This window comes from Schistocerca nitens, chromosome 2 (assembly GCF_023898315.1).
Source record: "Schistocerca nitens isolate TAMUIC-IGC-003100 chromosome 2, iqSchNite1.1, whole genome shotgun sequence".
Lineage (NCBI taxonomy): Eukaryota > Metazoa > Arthropoda > Insecta > Orthoptera > Acrididae > Schistocerca > Schistocerca nitens.
This window is the reverse complement of record NC_064615.1, coordinates 1,005,972,440-1,005,998,812: the sequence shown is the minus strand read 5'-3', so window position 1 is coordinate 1,005,998,812 and position 26,373 is coordinate 1,005,972,440. Positions and strand designations below refer to the sequence as shown.

Sequence of the window (26,373 nt, the reverse complement as noted above, 5' to 3'; positions counted from 1 at the left end):
TGTTAGACGTAACTGAAATTTGAGTTATTATAAATTCAAATGATTTTTTACACAATAGATCTGAAACGTTCTGGTGCATGGCGGAAGTTTAATCTGTGATAGGACCGCTGCTGTTCTCTACATATACAGGGTGAGCCACCTAACATTACTACTGGAAACACCTCCCAAACCAGAACAAACGCTGAATAACCAATTCCACAGACCGAAAGTAAGGAGAGGGGCTGGTGGAATTAGTTAAAACAGACCATTGAGGAATGCGCGGAAGTGCGGTTCTCAACACATACTTATGTTTTCTTTAAATGGAAACCTGTTATTATTTTTAGCTCAACTGAAAACAGAAAAAATACTTAATCAATGTAATTTCTTACATTGTAAAATGTTAATTACGTCCAGAGTAGTACTTAATCAATGCAGTTTCTTACATTGTAAAATGTTAATTACGTCCAGAGTAATTTCAACGTAAAGTTGACGTTTGAGTAACTCGTCAGCAGTTCAGTCGTGTGTATCGGAGAGAACCGAATTAATTGGGGATACATAAATAACAGTGATGTAACGTAGGTACAGAAGAGACATGAACAGCACGTAACGTCCACGCGCTAACATTTTTATTAGTTTTCTTCTCTGAAGAATACTGCACCGCACTGATTTGTTAGAAGGAAATGCACATTAACATGAGAATGTAGTTAAACGTACAAATTTGCGTTTAGTTTTCAATCACAGAATGTAAAAGTGTGTGTCCTGACAATTCAGGCAAATAAATGTTCAAAGTGGTGCCCATCATTTGCTGCACACATCTGCAATCCACCGCATAATGAATGTGTTACACGACGCAGTACATCTGGCGTGATGTTGCCACAGGCTGCCTCAATATGATGTTTCATATCCTCTGGGGTCGTAGGCACATCACGGTACACGTTCTCCTTTAACAACACCACAGAAATAAGACTAAAGGTGTAAGATCAGGAGAACGGGCTAGCCAGTTTATGAATCCGCCACGTCCTATGAAACATTCTGTGAAGGATCAGCCTAGTGTTCGTTGCAGAATGTGCAGGAGCGTCATCATGTTAATACCACATACGTCTACGAGTTTCCAGCGGGACATTTTCTAGCAATGTTGGCAGACCATTAGAAAAACGATGTACTTTGCAGCTGTTTGGATGCCTTCAATTAAGTGAGGATCTATGAGATGGTCGTCAATTACTCTGCACCAACATCTACATTCCACGGTCGCTGCCGCTCTGCCTGCAACGTGGTTTGTGAAACCTGCTTCATCGGTAAACAGGTAGAACTGCAACGCACTCTCTGTTAACGTCAATTGACACAAATTCACTCGATTATTAAAATCGTCTCTATGTAATTGCTGTTACAGCGACACATGGTACGGGTGAAATTTGTGACGATAAAGTATGATAATTACACTACTTTGACTCATTGCACTGCCTCTAGCGATGTCACGTGAACTCATCTGTGGTTTCACGGCAACAGCAGCTAACACACCAACTGCATCTGCTTCTCCTGTGATGGGTTTTTTACGGGCCCGTTTGGGTGATACGACCATAACTGTTGCATACAATTGTTTGTAGGTGTTTTCAATTGTGCAGCGCGTTGGATGATCTCTATCCGGGTACCTTTCTGCATAAAACCTACAGGCTGCAGCTGCATTTTGTCTACACTCGCCATAGATGTATATCATCTCTGCCTTTTAAGAGCTAGAAAAAACCATTTTTACAGTTCTTACGAGTGCACACTGATACACTTGCGACCTTCTCACGTTCCTATTGTGCGTACTTTAGTTCTTACTTGTGTACAGTACACCATCACAGACGTCCGGTAACACAGTGCACTACAATTATTCTGAGTACAAGGACTAATTCAGCAAGCGCTACATGCAGACACTGAGACAGCCAAGCTCGTAAACATCGTAGTCTTCGTAAACATACCCCTACAGATCTTGTTTGTTACAACACGCGACTGTAAGTGTGAGGTTTCGAGCGTCAACTTCATGTTACAAATTACTCCGGATGTACTTAACATTTTACAATGTGACAAGCGTCATTGATTAAGTATTTGTTTCTATTTTCAGTTGTGCTAAAAATAAAAACAGGTTTTCATTTTAAAAAAACGTAAGTATGTGTTGAAAATCATTCTTCCGTGCATTTCTCAGTGGTTTGTATTAACCAGTTACACCAGCCCCTCTCCTCACTTTCGGTCTGTGGAATTGGTATTCAGTGTTTGTTGTGGTTTGGGAGGTGTTTCCAGTGGTAATGTTAGGTGACTCGCCCTGTACACATACATGATTTAACGGACAGGGTGAGCAGCAGTCTGCAGTCGTTTGGTGATGATGGTGTGTTGTATGGCAAGGTGTCGAGGTTGAGTGACAGTAGGAAGAACGACTCAGACAAAATTTTCAATTGGTGTGATGAATGGCAGTTAGTCGTAAATGTGGAAAAATGTAAGTTAATGAGGATGAGTAGGAAGATCAAACCTGTAATGTTCGGATACAGTCTTACTAGTGTCCTGCTTGACACAGTCAAGTCGTTTTAATATCGGGGCGTAACGCTACAAAGCGATATGATACGGAACGAATATGTAAGAACTGTGGTAGGGAAGGCAAATGGTCCACCTCGGTTTATTGGGAGAATTTTAGGAAAGAGTGGTTCACCTGTAAGGGGGACCGCATATAGGGCTCTGGTGGATCCGTACCAGGTAGGATTGAAGGAAGACATCGAAGCAACTCAAAGGTGGACTGTTAGATTTGTTACCGGTAGGCTCGAACAACACGTAAGTTTTACGGAGATACTTCGGGAACTCAAATAGGAATCCCTGGAGGGTAGGCTAGTTCTTTTCGAGAAACACTATTGAGAAAATTTAGAGACTCAGCATTTGAAACTGACTGCCGAACGATTCTACTGCCGCCAACATACATTGCGCGTACGGACCATGAAGGTAAGAAACGAAAAATTATGGCTCAAGAGTAGGCATACAGACATTTGTTTTTCCCTTGCTCTATTTACGAGTGGAACAGGAAAGGAAATGACAAGTAAGTAGTGGTACAGGGTACCCTCCGCCACGCACCGTACCGTGGCTTGCGAAGTACCTATGTAGATGTAGATTTATGGCTGAGAAGCGGCTGTGGAAGCAGAAACACACTGCTCTTACTTGTTTATAATACAGCTGTTCTCAAACTGCGGTGTAACTTGTCGTTTTTATTTACACATAAATAACGGAAGCGATCGCGGAAACGTTAGTAATTGTTATTTTTTACTGCGGCAGAAATGGTGAACGGTTCTTTTGCAGTTACGGGGAAGAGTGCGCCTGTCCAAGCTTTCCTGTCAGTGGTAATGTTAGGTGACTCGCCCTGTACACATACATGATTTAACGGACAGGGTGAGCAGCAGTCTGCAGTCGACTTTGGAGTTTTATGAAGAGAAATTTGTTTCTGTATTTAGACGCCACATTGGTACCTATGCAAAACGCACCATATTTTACATGTTATGTTATTGTTTCAGAGGCTTCTTTGACGTAGTCGCAGTTTTACAAGTAATATCGGAATTGTTCCATCTTTTGCTTCTTTGCGACGCTTTATGTCCTACAAATTATGGAGCACGCGTGCCATCATACGATTGTGTAACGGTCGAAACAAGACGTTACACAGTCGCATAAGACAATAACTGACGCACTACTCCCAACCTGCTTTGATTCTATATTTGACAATTTTCCTGCCGCATCTGCTTGAAACATATTTTTTATTCAGTTCCAGTTTCACTATCTGCAAAAGCTCACTGGTGTCGGATATAGATATATTGGCCATCGGTGATCTGTCTATTGTACTGCTTGTTTTGGTTACGAGGACATGTAAAAACTCTTAAGGGCATTTTAAATAAAACAGACGTTATTAACATTCTGCATAATAACTTTGTTTGTGTGGCCATCGTCCGCAGCAAACACAGGTACAATTTTTTTAAGTAAATAAAAACCATCTTTTCTTACTGCAATGTATTTTATTTCTCCCAGATGGGTTTCGCCTTTTACTTTAAGGCATCTTCAGTGGGATCTATAGTAGGATGGAACAGTTTTGTTTTGATATGTGATATTTATAGATTATAAAACAGCTCACGCCTCGTTTTTTTACCTAAATAAGTGATTATTTACAGTCCTTCGCTTTCTGTTATGTTTATATCTATCTATCTTACATACGCACACAGATATAAACATAACAGAAACGATTAGACTTTAGTTTTCTGCATGTACTTCGTTACGTTGGGAACCCGCACGTAAATAAACCAACTAGGATGAGACATAAATTGATCTCACAGTAGTTACTATAATCACAGTTTTCTATAAAATATCTACAACTAGTGACAGAAGACTAATAGTTTTCCACAGGAATGAGGGCAAACAATACGCAAATTGTGAAGAAAAAAGTTCAGAACTTGAAAACGTGCTTATGTTTCGTAAGTGACTATAAAGTGCGTCCTCCAGCATGTGACCAGATGAGAGGAAACGCAGATGCCGATCAAAAACGCGATGAGCTGTAAGTGATCAGTCATCTACGTAATAAACTAGACGCGAACTGTTTCGTCAGCTACAAATACGCATATCAAAACACAACTGTATCATTCTGGATCTCACTGAAGATTCCTTAAAGTAAAAGGCAAAATGCTTCTGGGAGAAATTAAGTACCATTCAGCAATAAAAGGCAGTTTTTATTTACAAAACAAACATTCTACGTCTTTATTTTTCATGTCTACATATTTGTAGGGTTGGGGTTGGGTTGGGTTGTTTGGGGAAGGACACCAGACAGCGAGGTCATCGGTCTCATCGGATTAGGGACGGATGGGGAAGGAAGTCGGCCGTGACCCTTCAAAGCAACCATCTCGGCATTTGCCTGGAGCGAAAAACCTAAATCAGGATGGCCGGACGCGGGACTGAACCGTCGTCCTCCCGAATGCGATTCCAGTGTGCTAACCACTGCGCCACCTCGCTCGGTTATTTGTAGCCGTGTACACGCTACACTGTAGCGTGTGACATGACAGTCTGTAACGTAACGATGTCAGCGCGTGGGAAACAGAGTGCTAATCGAGTTTCGAATTCGTGTAGTTCTTCCACACATGGAGCACCCTCTCCTTAAGCATGAAAATGCCAGACCACATTCGAGCGCTGCGACATCTGCAACAATTCGACGCCTTGGGTTCACTATCATCGATCATTCTCCATACAGTCCCGATTTGGCCCCATTCATCTGTTTCCAAAATTTAAAGAACATCTTCGAGGACTTCGCGTTGCTAGTGATAAAGCGGTGAAAGCAGAGGTGGGGTTATGACTCCGTCAAAGTCAAAGATTCTACTGTGACGGTATCAACAGACTGGTCTCTCGTTGGGAGGAAAGTGTTCGTCGCCAGGGTGGCTATGTTGAGAAAGAAATAAATGGACATGAAGAATAGAGATATCGAATGTTAATAACTTTTGTTGTATCTAAGGAGCTTTAAGAGATTTCACATTAAAAATTCTGACGTATTACTTTTCAACAAGCCCTCGGTCTTTAGTCATGCGGAGCAGTACTTCATTTGATACACCGACGAAGTCAGAATGTGCGGGATTAACCTAGTAACGTTATAAAAATGAAGATCCCACAGGTTATCATTCTTCTACTTTGCGGAGATGACTTACAAGGGAACCTCCCCATCGCACCCCCGTCAGATTTAGTTATAAGTTAGCACAGTGGATAGGCCTTAAAAAACTGAACACAGATCAATCGAGAAAACAGGAAGAAGTTGTGTGGAACTATGAAAAAAATAAGCAAAATATAGAAAGTGAGTTGTCCATGCGCAACATAGGCAACATCAAGAAGAGTGTGAGCTCAGGAGCGCCGTGGTCCCGTGGTTAGCGTGAGCAGCTGCGGAACGAGAGGTCCTTGATTGAAGTCTTCCTTCGAGTGAAAAGTTTACTTTCTTTATTTTCGCAAAGTTATGATCTGTCCGTTCGTTCATTGACGTCTCTGTTCAATGTAATAAGTTTAGTGTATGTGTTTTGCGACCGCACCGCAAAACCGTGCGATTAGTAGACGAAAGGACGTGCCTCTCCAATGGAAACCGGAAACATTTGATCGCAAGGTCATAGGTCAACCGATTCCTCCACAGGAAAATAAGTCTGATATATTCTATACGATACTGGTGACGGCATGTGCGTCACATGACAGGAATATGTTGTCGACCCACCTAACTTGTACGCTTGGCGAATGGGTAAAAAGATTCTTCTATCTTGCCCGATTTAGGTTTTCTTGTGGATGTGATAATCACTCCCAAAAAAGTGATGAAAACATAAGAGTTTGTCACAAATGAATGCAACAGTTTCACGGTCGCACAGTTTTCCCTGTGCTCTGTCAAAACATATGTTTTTAACGTTTTCAGATTTTTCCGTGCTTAAACCGTCAAATCCTGCATATGTCCAAGCAAATCTGAATATGTCCCGGAATTTTAGAGAGCGAAGTTGGTTACATAAAAAAATTAAACTTTTCACTCGAGGGAAGACTTGAACCAAGGATCTCCCATTCCGCAGCTGCTCACGCTAACCACGTGACCATGGCGCTCCTGAACTCATACTATCCTTGATGTTGTCTATGTTGCGCATGGACTACTCAGTTTGTATATTTTGCTTATTTTTTTCACAGTTCCACACAACTTCTTCCTGTTTTCTCGACTGATCTGTGTTCAGTTTTTCAAGGCCTATCCACTGTGGCAACTTATAACTAAATCTGACGGGGGTGCGATGGGGAGGTTCCCTTGTTAGACATAGTGATACACATGGTATTTATGTTGGCTTCACACGGACGTGATGACAGAGTCGCGTTTTGTTGTGCAGGTGAAGCGGTCTTGCGGGCCGCACAAGTGGGACGAGAGCTCGCCGGATAGCTCACAGGGCGAAGAGGAGGAGGTGGAGGCGGGGGAGGCGGCGGGCGGCGGGGGCCCGCGGCAGCTCGCCAGCGGCCAAAGCGAGGTGCTCGGCGTCACCCTCACGCAGGGCCACATCACTACTGGTGAGTACCGCCGCTATGCTGCGAGCCAATACTTTGCGGCACAAATAATAAACTCAGAAAAATTAAAAATTCAAGCACACAGTTTTGATGTTCCACAATAATACAGGGTGATCAAAAAGTCAGTATAAATTTGAAAACTGAATAAATCACGGAATAATGTAGATAGAGAGGTACAAATTGACACACATGCTTGGAATGACATGGGGTTTTACTAGAACCAAAACAATATAAAAGTTCAAAAAATGTCCGACAGATGGCGCTTCATCTGCTCAGAATAGCAATAATTATCATAACAAAGTAAGACAAAGCAAAGATGATGTTCTTTACAGGAAATGCTCAATATGTCCGCCATCATTCCCCAACAATAGCTGTAGTCGAGGAATAATGTTGTGAACAGAACTGCAAAGCATGTCCGGAGTTATGGTGAGGCATTGCCGTCGGATGTTGTCTTTCAGCATCCCTAGAGATGTCGGTCGCTCACGATACACTTGCGACTTCAGGTAACCCCAAAGCCAATAATCGTACGGCTTGAGGTCCGGGGACCTGGGAGGCCAAGCATGACGAAAGTGGCGGCTGAGCACACGATCATCACCAAACGACGCGCGCAAGAGATCTTTCACGCGTCTAGCAATATGGTTTGGAGCGCCATCCTGCATAAACATCGTACGTTCCAGCAGGTGTTTATCAGCCAGGCTGGGGATGATGCGATTCTCTAACATATCGGCGTACCTCTCACCCGTCACGGTAGCAGTTACCTGCTGTCCAGCGCCATCTGTCGGACATTGTGTGAACTTTGTTTTGCTTTTGTTCTAATAAAACTCCATGTCATTCCAAGCATGTGGGTCAATTTTTACCTCTCTATCTTCATTATTCCGTGGTTTATTAAGTTTTCAAATTAATACTGACTTTTTGATCACCAGGTATTTATTTTATAGTTCATTGTGAACTGGGTTACTGTTTTCTAGGCCATTCTGGGACTACTTAAGACTAAACAGGTAGTCCACAACTAAACAGGTAGTCCATACAACTTCACCGAGAGTTTGTAGTTGTACAAAGATTTTTTTCCAAGTATATATCACCTTTTATGACTGTATAATATATAAACACAAGCATAATGAAATTCACGAAGAAGCTATGGACAAATGAACCTTGTGATGAATTCATAACTCAAAGATTAAAAGTATAAGAATGTACAGACGAAAAGAGTACACAAGTAAATACTGGCACAGACTACCATGTTCTACGGACAAAGTAATGGGAGAATGTGATGAACAGGGAAAAAAATGGAAGTGACAGAGGGGAGGAAGGATTCATTGGGATGTGTGAGGGGAACAATTATTTTATTTCTAACAAGTATATTATGGCGAGAAAAATACTAAGTGGCTCCCGTTACTTAAACGAGTATGAGTAATGGAGGAACTGCATTTGACCACTGAGGATCGGAGCGTGGAATGTCAGATCCCTTAATCGAGTAGGTAGGTTAGAAAATTTAAAATGGATAGATTATAAGAGTCGAGGGACATGAAAGGGAAGCAGTGGTTGGGAAGGGAGTGAGACAGGGTTGTAGCCTCTCCCCGATATTATTCAATCTGTATAGTCAGCAAGCAGTGAAGGAAACAAAAGAAAAATTCGGAGTAGGTATTAAAATCCATGGAGAAGAAATAAAACTTTGAGGTTCGCCGATGACATTGTAATTCTGTCAGAGACAGCAAAGGACTTGGAAGAGCAGTTGAACGGAATGGATAGTGTCTTGAAAGGAGGATATAAGATGAACATCAACAAAAGCAAAACGAGGATAATGGAATGAAGTCGAATTAAGTCGGGTGACGCTGAGGGAATTAGATTAGGAAATGAGACACTTAAAGTAGTAAAGGAGTTTTGCTATTTGGGGAGCAAAATAACTGATGATGGTCGAAGTAGAGAGGATATAAAATGTAGACTGGCAATGGGAAGGAAAGCGTTTCTGAAGAAGAGAAATTTGTTAACATCGAGTATAGATTCAAGTGTCAGCAAGTCGTTTCTGAAAGTATTTGTATGGAGTATAGCCATGTATGGAAGTGAAACATGGACGATAACTAGTTTGGACAAGAAGTGAATAGAAGCTTTCGAAATGTGGTGCTACAGAAGAATGCTGAAGATTAGATGGGTAGATCATATAACTAATGAGGAGGTATTGAATAGGATTGGGGAGAAGAGAAGTTTGTGGCACAACTTGACTAGAAGAAGGTATCGGTTGGTAGGACATTTCTGAGGCATCAAGGGATCACCAATTTAGTATTGGAGGGCAGCGTGGAGGGTAAAAATCGTAGAGAGAGACCAAGAGATGAATACACTAAACAGATTCAGAAGAATATAGGTTGCAGTAGGTAATGGGAGATGAAGAAGCTTGCACAGGATAGAGTAGCATGGAGAGCTGCATCAAACTAGTCTCATGACTGAAGACCACAACAACAACAACAACAACAGTTCCTCTAAGGGAAGCAACACATGAAATATCATAAAAATGTCATTCATTCAGATCATGTTCATCAGAAGTAGAATCTTTCTTTATCAGTCTCCAGCTCCTTTATGGTTCAGCTAGTCTAGTAATTATAACACTGCGTTATTGCTCTGTACATTGTCACAAATACTGTAAGATATCCAATATATTCCAGTCTGTTCTAAAGGTGGAATCTTGTCTTTACTCTTGAACAGAATGTGGGCAAAAGTTCTCCTAGTATAAAAAACTGCTGTGTATTTCCTTCAGTTTAGTTTGCAGGCATGTACCTGTGAAGTCCTTCTTACAGTTAGTACCAAGACACAAAAGAATTAATGACATTAGATGCCAGGGGGCACTGATTTATATCAATGGGGCAAACTGAAAATTTGTGCTGGACTGGGATTCGAACCAGGATCTCTTGCTTACTAGTAGATGTGCTGACCGCTACGCCATCCAGAAACAGCAGTCACCACAAACACATGGACTACCACAGCACACCTGCCGTCAGACCCTAATCCTCAAAACGTATCACACACTACTGATGTTGTGCACAAGCCCACTGGCCTCATTTCTAGCGGCATCTTGCCGATTCCCATAAGAGTTGGAGCTTGGTGAGCATCTGTATTAAAAGACATCATTGGCCGTCATCGCCGTGATTATACAAGGTGAGTCACCTAGCATTACCTCTGGATATATTTCGTAAACCACATCAAATACTGACGAATCGATTCCACAGGCCGAACGTGAGGAGAGGGGCTAGTGTAATTGGTTAATACAAACCACAAAAAAATGCACGGAAGTATGTTTTTTAACACAAACCTACGTTTTTTTTAAATGGAACCCCGTTAGTTTTGTTAGCACATCTGAACATATAAACAAATACGTAATCAGTGCCGTTTGATGCATTGTAAAATGTTAATTACATGCGGAGATATTGTAACCTAAAGTTGACGCTGTTCGATCGTGTGTATCGGAGAGCACCGAATTACGTACGGATCCAAAGGGAACGGTGATGGACCTTAGGTACAGAAGAGACTGGAACAGCACATTACGTCCACATGCGAACACCTTTTTATTGGTCTTTTTCACTGACGCACATGTACATTACCATGAGGGGTGAGGTACACGTACACACGTGGTTTCCGTTTTCAATTACGGAGTGGAATAGAGTGTGTCCCGACATGTCAGGCCAATAGATGTTCAATGTGGTGCCCATCATTTTCTGCACACAATTGCAATCTCTGGCGTAATGAATGTCGTACACGCCGCAGTACATATGGTGTAATGTCGCCGCAGGCTGCCACAATACGTTGTTTCATATCCTCTGGGGTTGTAGGCACATCACAGTACACATTCTCCTTTAACGTACCCCACAGAAAGAAGTCCAGAGGTGTAAGATCAGGAGAACGGGCTGGCCAATTTATGCGTCCTCCACGTCCTATGAAACGCCCGTCGAACATCCTGTCAAGGGTCAGCCTAGCGTTAACTGCGAAATGTGCAGGTGCACCATCATGCTGATACCACATACGTCGACGCGTTTCCAGTGGGACATTTTCGAGCAACGTTGGCAGATCATTCTGTAGAAACGCGATGTATGTTGCAGCTGTTTGGGCCCCTGCAATGAAGTGAGGACCAATGAGGTTGTCGCCAATGATTCCGCACCATACATTTACAGTCCACGGTCGCTGTTGCTCTACCTGTCTGAGCCAGCGAGGATTGTCCACGGATCAATAATGCATGTTCCGCAGATTCACTGCCCCGTGGTTTGTGAAACCCGCTTCATCGGTAAACAGGTAGAACTGCAACGCATTCTCTGTTAATGCCCATTGACAGAATTGCACTCGATGATTAAAGTCATCACCATGTAATTGCTGATGTAGCGACACATGAAACGGGTGAAAGCGGTGACGATGCAGTATGCGCATGACACTACTTTCACTCAGTCCACCGCCTCTCGCAATGTCCCGTGTACTCATGTGTGGGTTCATGGCAACAGCAGCTAACACACCAACTGCACCCGCTTCTCCTGTGACTGGCCTGTTACGGACCCGTTTGCGTGCTACGACCATACCTGTTGCATACAGTTGGCGGTAGATGTTTCGCAATGTGCGGCACGTTGGATGCTCTCTGTCCGGGTACCGTTCTGCATACACCCTGCAGGCTTCAGCTGCATTTCGTCGACACTCGCCGTAGATGAGTATCATCTCCGCCTTTTCAGAGTTCGAATACAACATGGTCACTGTTCCTAAAACACTACACTATCACAGACGTCTGGTAACACGGTGTACTACAGTTGGTCTGCGTGCGGAGACGAATGCAGAATAACAATAGCAGCAAGCGCTACATGCGGACACTGCGACAGCTAGACCAAACCACAACAGTGCACTAAACCCACACTCGTAAACACGGTCGTCATCGTAAACATGTCCCTGCAGATGCTGCTCGCCGACGGTGGCCCGTGTTTGTTACAACACGCAACTGAATGTCGGAGGTTTCAAGCGTCAACTTTAGGTTACAATATCTCCGGATGTAATTAACATTTTACAATGCAACAAATGGCACTGATTGCGTATTTGTTTGTATGTTCAGATGTGCTAACAAAACTAACGTGGTTCCATTTAAAAAAACGTAGGTTTGTGTTAAAAAACATACTTCCGTGCATATTTGTATGGTTTGTATTAAACAATTACACTAGCCCCTCTCCTCACGTTCGGTCTGTGGAATCGGTTCGTCAGTATTTGATGTGGTTTACGAAATATATCCAGCGGTAACGTTAGGTGACTCATCCTGTATATATGTTGTGTCTGTTCTTCCGGACATGTCCCTAAGAATACACACAGTATATACACACAGTACCAAAACATGTTCAAATGTGTGTGAAATGTTATGGGACTTAACTGCTAAGGTCATCAGTCCCTAAGCTTACACACTACTTAACCTAAATTATGCTAAGGACATAGACACACACCCATGCCCGAGGGAGGACTCGAACCTCCGCCGGGACCAGCCGCACAGTCCATGACTGCAGCTCCCCAGACCCCTCGGCTAATCCCGCGCGGCTACACACAGCACCATTTTTGATATACGTACATTCTTATACTTTTTGGTTTTGAGTATAGGGCAGTAAAAGATTTATTTTCTTAAAACTTCTTTGTGAATCTTATGATGCTTGTGCTTTTGTATAGATACAAGGGCATGAAAGGTCACATATCTTTTAGATAAACAACCTTTGTACACGTACAAACTCCCGCTGATATTATGTTATTTATCTGTTTTGCTACAAGTTGGCTGAGGATGGCCTAGAAACCCGAAAGCCGGTTCACTATGAACTATAAAATAAATATGTTATTGTGGAACATTAATACTGTGTGTTTCATTCATTAATATGTTTGTGTTCCTCCAAGTCTCAACTAAATATTCCATAAATAAGGAAAATATTTTTACGCTTGAAGAGTCAGTCCCGTAATAAGCGTATGGCAGCTGGAGCACATGTGGACACCATATCCAGTTTCCAGTATCAAGGGGATGGGGGCTTTGTTCAACCTCGAGATGATGAGTCAGTCTTTCTGTAACCGTGCTACTGTGCTGGCCAAAGAGCTAGTGACTTTGCTACGGTTGTAGGTATGTTACATCTACATCAACATGGATACTCTGCAAATCACATTTAAGTGCAGAGGGTTCATCGAACCACCTTCACAATTCTCTGTTATTCCAATCTAGTATATCGTGGGGAAATAACGAACACCTATATCTTTCCGTACGAGCTTTGATTTCCATTTTTTTATCGTGGTGATCGTTTCTCCCTAGGTAGGTCGGTGTCAACAAAATATTTTATCATTCGGAGAGAAAGTTGGTGATTGGAATTTCGTGAGAAGATTCCGTCACAACGAAGAACGCCTTTCTTTTAATTACACTCCTGGAAATTGAAATAAGAACACCGTGAATTCATTGTCCCAGGAAGGGGAAACTTTATTGACACATTCCTGGCGTCAGATACATCACATGATCACACTGACAGAACCACAGGCACATAGACACAGGCAACAGAGCATGCACAATGTCGGCACTAGTACAGTGTATATCCACCTTTCGCAGCAATGCAGGCTGCTATTCTCCCATGGAGACGATCGTAGAGATGCTGGATGTAGTACTGTGGAACGGCTTGCCATGCCATTTCCACCTGGCGCCTCAGCTGGACCAGCGTTCGTGCTGGACGTGCAGACCGCGTGAGACGACGCTTCATCCAGTCCCAAACATGCTCAATGTGGGACAGATCCGGAGATCTTGCTGGCCAGGGTAGTTGACTTACACCTTCTAGAGCACGTTGGGTGGCACGGGATACATGCGGACGTGCACTGTCCTGTTGGAACAGCAAGTTCCCTTGCCGGTCTAGGAATGGTGTTCTACCATGGGTTCGATGACGGTTTGGATGTACCGTGCACTATTCAGTGTCCCCTCGACGATCACCAGTGGTGTACGGCCAGTGTAGGAGATCGCTCCCCACACCATGATGCCAGGTGTTGGCCCTGTGTGCCTCGATCGTATGCAGTCCTGATTGTGGCGCTCACCTGCACGGCGCCAAACACGCATACGACCATCATTGGCACCAAGGCAGAAGCGACTCTCATCGCTGAAGACGACACGTCTCCATTCGTCCCTCCATTCACGCCTGTCGCGACACCACTGGAGGCGGGCTGCACGATGTTGGGGCGTGAGCGGAAGACGGCCTAACGGTGTGCGGGACCGTAGCCCAGCTTCATGGAGACGGTTGCGAATGGTCCTCGCCGATACCCCAGGAGCAACAGTGTCCCTAATTTGCTGGGAAGTGGCGGTGCGGTCCCCTACGGCACTGCGTAGGATCCTACGGTCTTGGCGTGCATCCGTGCGTCGCTGCGGTCCGGTCCCAGGTCGACGGGCACGTGCACCTTCCGCCGACCACTGGCGACAACATCGATGTACTGTGGAGACCTCACGCCCCACGTGTTGAGCAATTCGGCGGTACGTCCACCCGGCCTCCCGCATGCCCACTATACGCCCTCGCTCAAAGTCCGTCAACTGCACATACGGTTCACGTCCACGCTGTCGCGGCATGCTACCAGTGTTAAAGACTGCGATGGAGCTCCGTATGCCACGGCAAACTGGCTGACACTGACGGCGGCGGTGCACAAATGCTGCGCAGCTAGCGCCATTCGACGGCCAACACCGCGGTTCCTGGTGTGTCCGCTGTGCCGTGCGTGTGATCATTGCTTGTACAGCCCTCTCGCAGTGTCCGGAGTAAGTATGGTGGGTCTGACACACCGGTGTCAATGTGTTCTTTTTTCCATTTCCAGGAGTGTATATCCAGCCTAAATCCTGTATCATTTCAGTGACACTCTCTCCCATATTTCGCGATAATACAAAGAGCTGCATCAAACCAGTCTCAGGACTGAAGACCACAACAACAACAACAACAACAACATCACAAAACGTGCTGCCCTTCTTTGAACTTTTAAGATGTACTACGTCAGTATTATCTAGTAAGCATCCCACACCGTGCAGCAGTATTCTAAAAGAGGACGGACAAGCGTAGCGTAGGCACTCTCGTTAATAGATCTGTTACATTTTCTAAGTGTCCTGCCAATAAAACTCAGTCTTTGGTTAGCCTTCCCAACAACATTTTCTATGTGTTCCTTCCAATGTAAGATGTTCGTAATTGTAATTCCTAGGTACTTAGTTGAATTTAAGGTCTTTAGATTTGACTGATTTATCGTCTAACCGAAGTTTAACAAATTCCTTTTAGCACTCATGAGGATGACCTCACACTTTTCGTTATTTAGGGTCAACTGCCAATTTTCGCACCATTCAGATATCTTTTCTGAATCGTTTTGCAATTTGTTTTGATCTTCTGATAACTTTATTAGTCGATAAACGACAGCGTCATCTGCAAACAACCTAAGAAGGCTGCTCAGATTGTCTCCCAAATCGTTTATATACGAGGGCCGTTCAGAAAGTAACCTCCGGTTGATTTAAAAAAATACACCAAGTTAAATAAAAATATTTTAATATATACATCTTACATCTACATCTTTGCACTATTTTTCTACATAGTCTCCATAGCGATTGAGGCACTTATCGTATCTCTTCACAAGCTTTGAAATTCCTTCTGCATAAAAATCACCCGCTTGTGCCTGGAGCCAGCCTGCTGTCACTATCTCGTACAAGAGAGTCTTAGAAATCTGTGGAAAACCAGTAGACAACTCTCACATTGAGAAACGTCGATTTTCACGAACTTTTGCATCAACTGTCTGAACGAGTTCGTCAGTCACCAATGATGGTCTAACACTCCTCTCTTCATCATGAACGTTTTCTCGTCCACTTTTAAATAAACGTACCCATTCACGGACAACTCCTTCACTCATAACTCTTGGTCCGTACACGGCACAAAGCTCACGATGAATAGCTGCTGCAGAATATCCTTTGGCTGTAAAAAACCTTATGACAGCACGCACTTCACATTTGGCGGGGTTTTCTATTGCAGCACACATTTCAAACTGCCACAAAAACTAAACTATCGCGGGTAAGACGTTCACTCTACCACAGCTTGATGCCGACTGACCTGTTGAGTGCGTGAACGCACAGATGGCGTCGCTACTCCCCCCACAAACCGCACTGTGACCAATCGGAGGTTACTTTCTGAACCGCCCTCGTAGATAAGGAACAGCAAAGGGCCTATACCACTACCTTGGGGGACGCCAGAAATCACTTCTGTTTTACTCGTTGACCTTCCGTCAGTTACTACGAACTGTGAACTCTCTGACAGGATATCACATATCCAGCCACATAACCGAGACGATATTCCATAAGCAGGCACTATAAGCCGCTTGTGTGGTACAGTGTCAAAAGCCTTCTGGAAATCCAGAAATACGGAATCGATCTGAAATCCCTTGTCAATAACACTCAGCATTTCATGCGAATAACGAGCTAGTTGTGTTTCACAAGAACGATGTTTTCTAAACCCATGTTGACTGTGTGTTCAAGAATGTGTGAATTCCCTAGACTTACTCACTAGTTAAACTAAATTATAACAACACACACACCCATGCCCGAGGGAGGACTCGAACCTCCGGCGGGAGGGGCCGTGACTGTGTGCCAATAGACCGTTTTTTTTTCCGAGGTAATTCATAATGTTCGAACGCAATATGTGTTCCAAAATCCTGCTGCACATCGACGTTACAGGACAAAAAGTTCTGCAAAGTCTGGGCTGGAAGCCACATTTCGTTGATGAATGCTATTAATGGGAGCAGGATGTGTCCGATGACTACAGCTGCATTCGGTTCCTGACATGGATAGATTGGTGTTAAAACAATTATGTTGTGCGGCTGGGCACTCGCACAACGGCGGATGTTTTCCAGCAACCCTTGAGGTAGGAGAAGGAAAGTTGTGGGACCTGATGGCTGGAGGTGATGTTTTAATTGAGTGCTTTTATCAAGTCACGAGTAAGTGATCTCCAGTGATCGATAAAGTTGTTCTGCCAGCTCAGAAAGCTTTTAAAGAGTTCGCGACAGCATTCCTGTGCGCAGGTGTGTAATTATAATTAATAACTTTCTTGTTTTCGTCAAGTGTTGCAGTGACACCAGGATCAAAATAGCAAAGTGTCTGACAGCTAGGCATGGAAGGGGAGCATTTTGTCTGTTCGCTTGATGTTCAGAAGCGGAACATGGCTCCATTAGCAGCAGCTGTATACTTCCGTACTCAATACATCCATACGTTCCCCGTTAACATGCGGTATTGACTTCTCTTTGCAGGATAATTATTGTCTTAGCTCTTTCGTAAGCAACTATACAGTCAGTTTAACACATTCCATTTTAAAAAATCCACTGAGAATCGGATGAAATATGAACAAATCACAGCAGATGTCTTATAGACTGCAATTGTTGTTCGCAGCTCACTGATAATTGGCAAGTGAGGTAGCAGACGCATATGACTACTATGCACCGGACAGATGGCACGACAAAACTCGCTTACTATAAACGACTAGTTCGCAGTCACTTTGTTATTCTGATCCAGGAATAGTGAGCATGCGCGTACTCGGTAGGAGCAGGCCTCTTATCATAGCGTGGAACCATTTGATTTATGGAGGAGATGGTTATTGAACAAGATGGACTTGGAGAGGTTAAATTCAGGCCAATACATTACATCTCCACCCTCCGTGAATTAATCATGAACTTTGGCGTTGGTGGGGTGGCTTGTGTGTCTCAGCGATACAGATAGCCGTACTGTAGATGCAACCACAACGGAGGAGGCTAGACAAGGGGAAACTACAGCCGTAATTTTTCCCGAGGGCAGGCAGCTGTACTGTATGGTTAAATGATGAGGGCATTGTCTTTGGTAAAATATTCCCGTGGTAAAATAGTCCCCTATTCGAATCTCCGGAGAAAGACTACTCAGGAGGAGGTCGTTATCAGGAGAAACAAAACTGGCATTCTACGGTTCAGAGCGTGGAATGTTAGATCCCTTAGCCGCTCAGCAACGGTAAAAATTTAAAAAGGGAAATGGATAGGCTGAAGTTAGATATAATGGGAATAGTGAATTTCGGTGGCAGGAGGAATAGATCTTTTGGTCAGGTGGATACAGGCTGATAGATACAAAATCAAATAGGGGTAATCCACGAGTTGGTTTAATAATGAATAAGAAAATATGAATGCGCGTGATCTACTATGAGCAGCATAGTGAACGCATTATTGTAGTCAAGGTAGACACAAAGCCAATACCCACTACACTAGCACAAGTTCAAATGTAAACTAGCTCCGTAGTTGATCAGGCGATTGAAGAAATGTATGGTGAGATAGAAGAAATTATGCAGACAGTTAAGAGAGACAAAAATTTAATTGTGATAGTGGACTGGAATTCAATAGTAGGAAAAAAAAGAGAAGGAAAAAATGTAGGTGAATATGGAGTGGAGGAAAGGTATAAAAGAGAAAGCCGCGTGGTATAATTTTGCACAGAGCATAACTTAATCATAGCTGACATTTGGCTTAAGAATCATAAAAGAAGACTATATACATGAAATATATCTGGAGACACCGGAAGGTTTCAAATTTATTATATAATGGTAAGACAGAGATTTCGAAACCAGATTTTAATTTGTGAGACATTTCTAAGGGCAGATGTGGACTCTGAACACAATTTATTGGTTATAAACTGTAGATTAAAACTAAACAAATTGCAAGAAGGCAGGAAATTAAGGAGATGGGACCTGAATAGCTTGAAAGAACTACACCGTGTTGAGAGTTTCAAAAGGAGCATTAGGTAACGATTCACTAGAACAAGGGAAACGAAAACAGTGGAAAACGAATGGGTAGCTTTGAGAGATGAAATAGCGAAGGCAGCAGGCCTAATAGAAATTCTTCGATAACACTGGAGATACTGAGTTTAATCGATGAAAGGAGAAAACATAAAAACGCAACATGTAAGGGTTTAGAAGCATAAGTCACTAGGGGAAATATAGATAATGCCTACAGGAAAATTAAAGAGGCTTTTGGAGGAAAGAGAAGCGGATGTATGAATATCTAGAGCTCAAATGGAAAACGAGCTCCAAGAGAAAAAGGGAAAGCTGAAAGATGGAAGGAGTATATAGAGAATCTATGCATGGGAGATGAACTTGAAGGTAGAATTGTAGAAATGGAAGACGACGTAGATGAAGATGAGATGAGAGATACGATACTGCTAGAAAAATTTGATCTGACACTGCAAGACCTAAATCACAACAAGGCTGCGAGAGCAGACGACAGTCCATCAGAACTACTGATAGCCTTGGGAGAGGCAGCAAAAAAAAAAAAAAAAAGAAGTAGTAAAGGAAACAAAAGAAGAATATGGAGTAAGAATTAAAGTTCAGGGAGAAGAAATAAAAACTTTGAGGTTTGCCTATGACGTTTCAGTTCTCACAAAGACAGCAAGAGACTTGGAAGAGCAACTGAATGGAATGGACATTGTCTTGGAAGAAGGATATAAGATTAACAGTAACAAAAACAAAACAAAGATAATGAAATGTAGTCTAACTGAAATAAGATGACGTTGAGGGAATTTGATTAGGAAACGAGATACTGAAAACAGCAGAGGAATTTTGTTGTTTGGTCAGCAAAATAAATGATAAGATCTGTTTCCATTGAAATTTGAACTGGTTGCTTTTCTCTGTCTTTTCTTGTTTCTTCTGTTTAGAAATTATTGGCGGCATTTCCTCAGATGTACCTTCAAACGGCATGGGAGTGTGTACTATTAGCGGTGTACACTTTCCAGTCCGGTTCAAAGGGGGTTACGCAGTTTTGTGACAGGCGAAAAAAATTCTGAACGACAGAAGTAAAGGCGAAGAGGATGAAGTGGCAGGGGGCAAATAAGAAATAGAATAAGACGCGGATAGATTGAGGGAATACTAGCCGTTAAAGGTGATAATGAGGAGATTTGGATTAGGCTACACTGAGCAACAGTTCCATATAATTTACCTCTATTGAGTATTAAATGGAGGCACTTTGATTATACCAAGTCAGCCAGCGAAACGTAAGTTTAAAAAGTATATTCTGATTTTTGCTTTTTTTGTTTTTTGTTTGTAATGGTTTTGCATTGATCGGGAATGTAACACTGAAAAATGGATCGCGTTGTTGTTGCAAGCAAGCGACTTTGGACTCTGTGTTGTTCCATTTTTTGTGCAGTATCGTACAAAAAAGAATCACTGAAATGTTTACTTTTCATTTTGAAGTCTTGTGGATCTCAAAAAAAGAATAAACAGGCTAAGCAACAACGGGGATTAAACAGATAAATGTCGTGATATCGGCAGGACAGGAGAAAAGGTCAGAGTTTGCTTTGGGTGTCAGTTGCCCTATTTACACAACCTAGTTAGGGATCCATGGAGGAAAGAAGACCAACTTGTCGCGAAACACTATTAAGTTCGGAGAACCGGCATCTGCGACATACTGCAGGCGATCCTACTGTTTCCAACACACATTTCGCTTTAAGGAACGCGAAGACGAGGTAAGAGATATCAAGGCTCGCACGGAAGCATACAGACAGTCGTTTGTCCTTCACACCATTTTCGAGTGGAACAGTAAAGGAAGTGACCAGCAGTAGTACAAGGTACCATCCACTGTGCGCCTTATCATGGCTGGTGGAGTTTGTATGTAGATGTAGACACATCAGGAGAAAGTAAATAAAAAATAAATGCTGCACATCTGTATAAGCTACATAAGAACAAAGGTAGTTGATCAATGTTCAGAGATAGCGCTGACATATGCAGAGAGCATCCACAGTACATTTCACTGTCATGTTTGCGTCCTGGTATCTGTTACAGACAGAAATGACACTAATTGACATCCAGTCTATTGGGAGAGACACGCATAGCGAATGTTTGTGACAGAAGCGCAGCGAAAGAGTGCCCTAGGCTGACTAAATGTGTCTTCTCCAATTGAAACATGTTAATTGAAATAACCCCTATTACTGCCAGGCTACATTAAATGCAAAATACTGGAGTAGTGCAGAATGAGTGCTCAGCAGCAAACGAATAAGAAAACGCCGAACTGTGATTAACTCTGTATCATCGTAGCAACAGTAATAACGAGGCGTAGCACACAGTGCTAATTAATGAAACAAGTCTGTCAGAGTACTTGTTTCTCGTTTACCACCCTATTCCATTAAACGTTGTGCAGAATTAATTATGCTTGATTTCAGTTGTGGAGAGAAACATTAAAAGGGACAAGGTTCCATTATCTTCTATAAATTGAGGTAATTCTTGTTATTGTTGCCATGATTTACAAGCACTCGTAAGAGTATACCTACTGTCTAAAAACAAAAACATTTATGTTTAACTGTTATTAAACTCGCTACCAAAAATTAGACACATTATATATATATATATATATATATATATATATATATATATATATATATATAATGTTGTGTCCATGTACATGCATATCATGTCACTTTTCACGAACAGGTATGCAAGTATTATGTTACTATATCCACGCTGGACTGGATCTCGTGAACCCCGTTGCCATCAATGAGTTTTGATGAATAACGCAGCCGGCCACCAATACTTTCAAAATTCATTTGTTTCAATGCTGTATTTGGTTTCACGCCATCATGCCCATCTTCAGATGGATAACATTCGTGTCTTATGTTTTAGGCACCCAGACTTCATGGTTTGTTTCGTTAACTACATTCATTTCAAGGGGTCTCATTTCTTTAAATCAATCATGCTGAAGATATTCTTTCCCATAAGGCTTTAGCAAATTCTCATGAAAACTACATTTAAGTATGACTTAGTTGTTTGATTAAATGTACCTTTCATTTACAAAATATCCGCGTTATTCGAACAGTTAACTGACTTTCACATAATACACTGAAGAGCCAAAGAAACTGGTACACTTACCTAATATCGTGGAGCACGTAGAAGTGCCCCAACACGACGTGGAATGGACTCGACTGATGTCTGAAGTACTGCAGGAGGGAGTTGACACCATGAATCCTGCAGCGCTTTTCATTAATCCGTAAGAGTACGAGAGGTTGCAAATCTCTTCTTAACAGTACGTGGCAAGACATCCCAGATATGCTTAATAATGTTCATGCCTGGGGAGTTGGTGGCCAGCGGAAGTATTTAAGCTCAGAAGAGTGTTCCTGGAGCCACTCTGTAGCAATTCTGGACGTGTGGGGTGTCGCATTTTCCTACTGGAATTGCCCAAGTCCGTCGGAATGCACAATGGACATGACAGGATACAGGTGATCAGACAGGATGCTTACGTATGTGTCACCTGTCAGAGTAGTATCTAGACGTATCACTGGTCCCATATCACTCCAACTGCACACGCCCCACTCCATTGCAGGGCCTACACCATCTTGAACAGTCCTTGGATTCATGAGATTGTCTCCATACCCGTACACATCCATCCGCTCGATATAATTTGAAACGAGACTCGTCCGATTTGAAACGAGACTCGTCCAACCAGGCAACATGTTTCCAGTCATCAACAATCCAATGTCGGCTTTGACGGGCCCAGGCGAGGCGTAAAGCGTTGTGTCGTACAGTCATCACGGTACACGATTGGGTCTTCGGCTCCGCATGCCCATATCGATGCTGTTTCATTGAATGGTTGGCACGCTGACACTTGTTGATGGCCCAGCATTGAAATCTGCAGCAATTTGCGGCAGGGCTGCACTTCTGTCACGTTAAACGATTCGCTTCGGTCGTTGTTGGTCCCGTTCTTGCTGGATCTTTTTCCGGCCGCGGCGATGTCAGAGATCTGATGTTTTACCGGATTCCTGATATTCACGGTATAGTCGTGAAATGGTTCAAAATGGCTCTGAGCACTATGGAACTTAACGTCTGAGGTCATCAGTCCCCTAGAACAGAACTACTTAAACCTAACTAACCTAAGGACAGCACACACATCCATGCCCGAGGCAGGATTCGAACCTGCGACCGTAGCGGTCGCGCGGTTCCAGAATGTAGCGTCTAGAACCGCTCGACCACCACGGCCGGCAGTCGTGAAATTGTCATACGGCAGAATCCCCACTTCATCGCTAACTAGGAGATGTTTTTTTTTTTTTCAATTGCTCGTGCGCCGACTATAACACCACGTTCAAATTCACTCACATCTCGAAAACCTGCCGTTGTAGCAGCAGTAACCGATCTAACAACTGCGCCAGACGCTTGTATTATATAGGCGTTGCCGACGGCAGAGCCGTATTCTGCCTGTTTACATATCTCTGTATTTGAATGCGCATGCCTATACCAGTTTATTTGGCGCTTCACTGTAGATTTACGCCGGCCGGACTGGCCGAGCCGTTCTAGGCGTTTCAGTCTGGAACCGCGTGACCGCTACGGTCGCAGGTTCGAATCCTGCCTCGGGCATGGATGTGTGTGACGCCCTTAGGTTAGTTAGGTTTAAGTAGTTCTAAGTGACTGATGCCCTCAGATGTTAAGTCCCATAGTGCTCAGAGCCATTTGAACCATTTTGAACTACTTAATCTAGCTTAAACTAACTTATGCTAAGGACAACACAAACACACACACACACACACGAGGGAGGACTCGAACCTCCGAGGGGGGGGGGGGGGGGAGCCGCACCCGCAGGAACCGTGAACCGTGGCAAGGAGCCGCAGATGGCGCGTCTAACCCATGCGGCGCACCGTCGAAACCATATCACAGACATGCGTAGTGTAGCGCCAGAGTCATCTGGGACGTAGAGTGGAATTCTCTGGTGTTACGCTATGAGCCGCGCTTCTGTTTGTTGCGTTTACATCAGTTTCGGAGAGCTGCTAGATATGTCAACAGGACTGAATTGGTAGTTGTCACGGGAGGCCGAATGCTCGTCACTATGCAGCAGGAAGGCACAAACACTACACTAGTGGCCATTAAAATTGCTACACCACGAATATGACGTGCTACAGACGCGAAATTTAACCGACAGGAAGAAGATGCTGTGATATGCAAATGATTAGCTTTTCAGAGCATTCACACAAGGTTGGCGCCGGTGGCGACACCTACAACGTGCTGACATGAGGAAAGTTTTCAACATATTTCTCATACACAAACAGCACTTGACCGGCGTTGCCTGGTGAAACGTTGTTGTGATGCCTCCTGTAAGGAGGAGAAACGCGTACCATCACGTTTCCGACTTTGATGAAGGACGGATTGTAGACTTTAGCGATTGCGGTTTATCGTATCGCGACATTGCTGCTCGCGTTGGTCGAGATCCAATGACTGTTAGCAGAATATGGAATCGGTGGATTCAGGAGGGTAATACGGAAGCTGTGCTGGATCCCAACGGCCTCGTATCGCTAGCAGTCGAGATGAGAGGCATCTTATCCCCATGGCTGTAATGGATCGTGCAGCCACGTCTCGATCCCTGAGTCAACAGATGGGGACGTTTGCAAGACAACAACCATCTGCACGAACAGTTCGACGACGTTTGCAGCAGCATGGACTATCAGCTCTGAGACCATGTTTGCGGTTACCCTTGAAGCTGCATCACAGACTGGAGCACCTGCGATGGCGTACTCAACGACGAACCTGGGCGCACGAACGGCTAAACGTCATCTTTTCGGATGAATCCAGGTTCTGTTTACAGCATCATGATGGTCGCATCCGTGTTCGGCGACATCGCGGTGCACGCACATAGGAAGCGTGTATTCGCCGTCGCCATACTGGCGTATCACCCGGCGTGATGGTATGGGTGCCATTGATTACACGTCTCGGTCACCTCTTGTTCGCATTGATGGCACTGTGAACAGTGGACGTTTCATTTCAGATGTGATACGAGCCGTGGCTCTACCCTTCATTCGATCCCTGCGAAACCATACCTTTCAGCAGGATAATGTACGACCGCATATTGCAGGTCCTGTACGGGCCTTTGTGGATACAGAAAATGTTTGACTGCTGCCCTGGCCAGCACATTCTCCAGATCTCTCACCAATTGGAAACGTCTGGTCAATGATGGCCGAGCAACTGGCTCGTCACAATACACCAGTCACTACTCTTGATGAACTGTGGACTAGTGTTGAAGCTGCATGGGCAGCTGTACCTGTAAACGCCATCCAAGCTCTGTTTGACTCAATGCCCGGGCGTATCAAGGCCGTTATTACGGCCAGAGGTGGTTCTTCTGGGTACTGGTTTCTCAGGATCTATGCACCCAAATTGCGGGAAAATGTAATCACATGTCAGTCCTAGTATAATATATTTGTCCAATGAATATCCGTTTATCATCTGCATTTTTTCTTGGTGTAGCAATTTTAATGGCCAGTAGGGTAATACCTGTTGTCACACACTTCCTGACCAGTATATAGCAAATGACATATTCCAGCAAGATAATGCAAGACCCCTCACTTCATTTCAAAGCACGAACGCGTTTAGCTGTGTACTGATCCTTGACTGCATGAATAGTCACCTTATTGGTTGCCCGTACAGCGTAGTGCACGTTGGGAATGCGATGAAAGGACGAATGCTTGCATACCAGCCTGCAGCCAGCAATATTCGCGAACTGACAATGTGTTTCTGGCATGGAAAGTAATTTTTGAAAATGACATTCGGCACCTGTTTTCTTCCATGCCAGAACGTATATAAAAATAAACGATAGACATCCATTCCAAATGAGATAAAAGTTTAAAATTTAATACTCGTTATACGGTGAATATCTCCACTTCTTCTTTTTCTTGTTCCCTTGTCCCGCATCGTTGCAGGTTCGGCATGATTGTTAACGGATTTTTCAAGGTTAGTTTCACGAGTAGCCAGTTGCCACCTTGTTAACCCCAGGGACAGAATATGAGTACCTGAATTGACTGTATACAGCGTTATCCATGTGAAGGTGAGAGAACTTTTTTGTAAATTAACTGAGGCGGGACCCAGCCAGGTATTCACCTTGTGGGATGTAAGAAATCGCCTAATAGCCGCATCCAGGCTGGTTGACACACTGACCTCCCTCGCTAATCAGCCAGGCGGGTTCGATCCGGGCCCGAGGCACCTCCCCATCCCGGAAGCGGCACTTCGACGCGCACGGCTGTTCGGGCAGGTGTAATAAACATCTTCACGAAGATTAATATATATCAGATGGGTGCTTCAACGTCTAACACTTTCCACTTCCATCATTATTCGTATAGCAAAAGGTTTGTTTCATATAATTCTGTTTGACGTATGTATACACTAATATTTATAATAAATGTATTTAAAATAATTTAATCTCATACACTCACACACTTTGGAATTGATATTTATTTTAACAATGACTTTGTTCTCTTCATATGAACAAAAATACTAGTTACAGCTTGAGAGTTCGGCGAAATACGCAAACTTCTATGTAGCTGTGGTCACACGAAGAATGAAGACCGTGCAGCAT

General features: G+C 43.5%; 1 protein-coding gene across 1 annotated transcript in view; it reads left to right on the top strand.

Moving 5' to 3' along the window:
- The window catches only part of LOC126235500 (glypican-5-like), a 1,111,824-nt gene that overhangs the window by 895,690 nt on the left and 189,761 nt on the right, over nt 1-26,373 (top strand). The window contains exon 4 of the mRNA XM_049944219.1: nt 6,861-7,035. Coding sequence (XP_049800176.1) covers nt 6,861-7,035 — 175 coding nt within the window. The remainder of the gene's footprint in view (nt 1-6,860; nt 7,036-26,373) is intronic.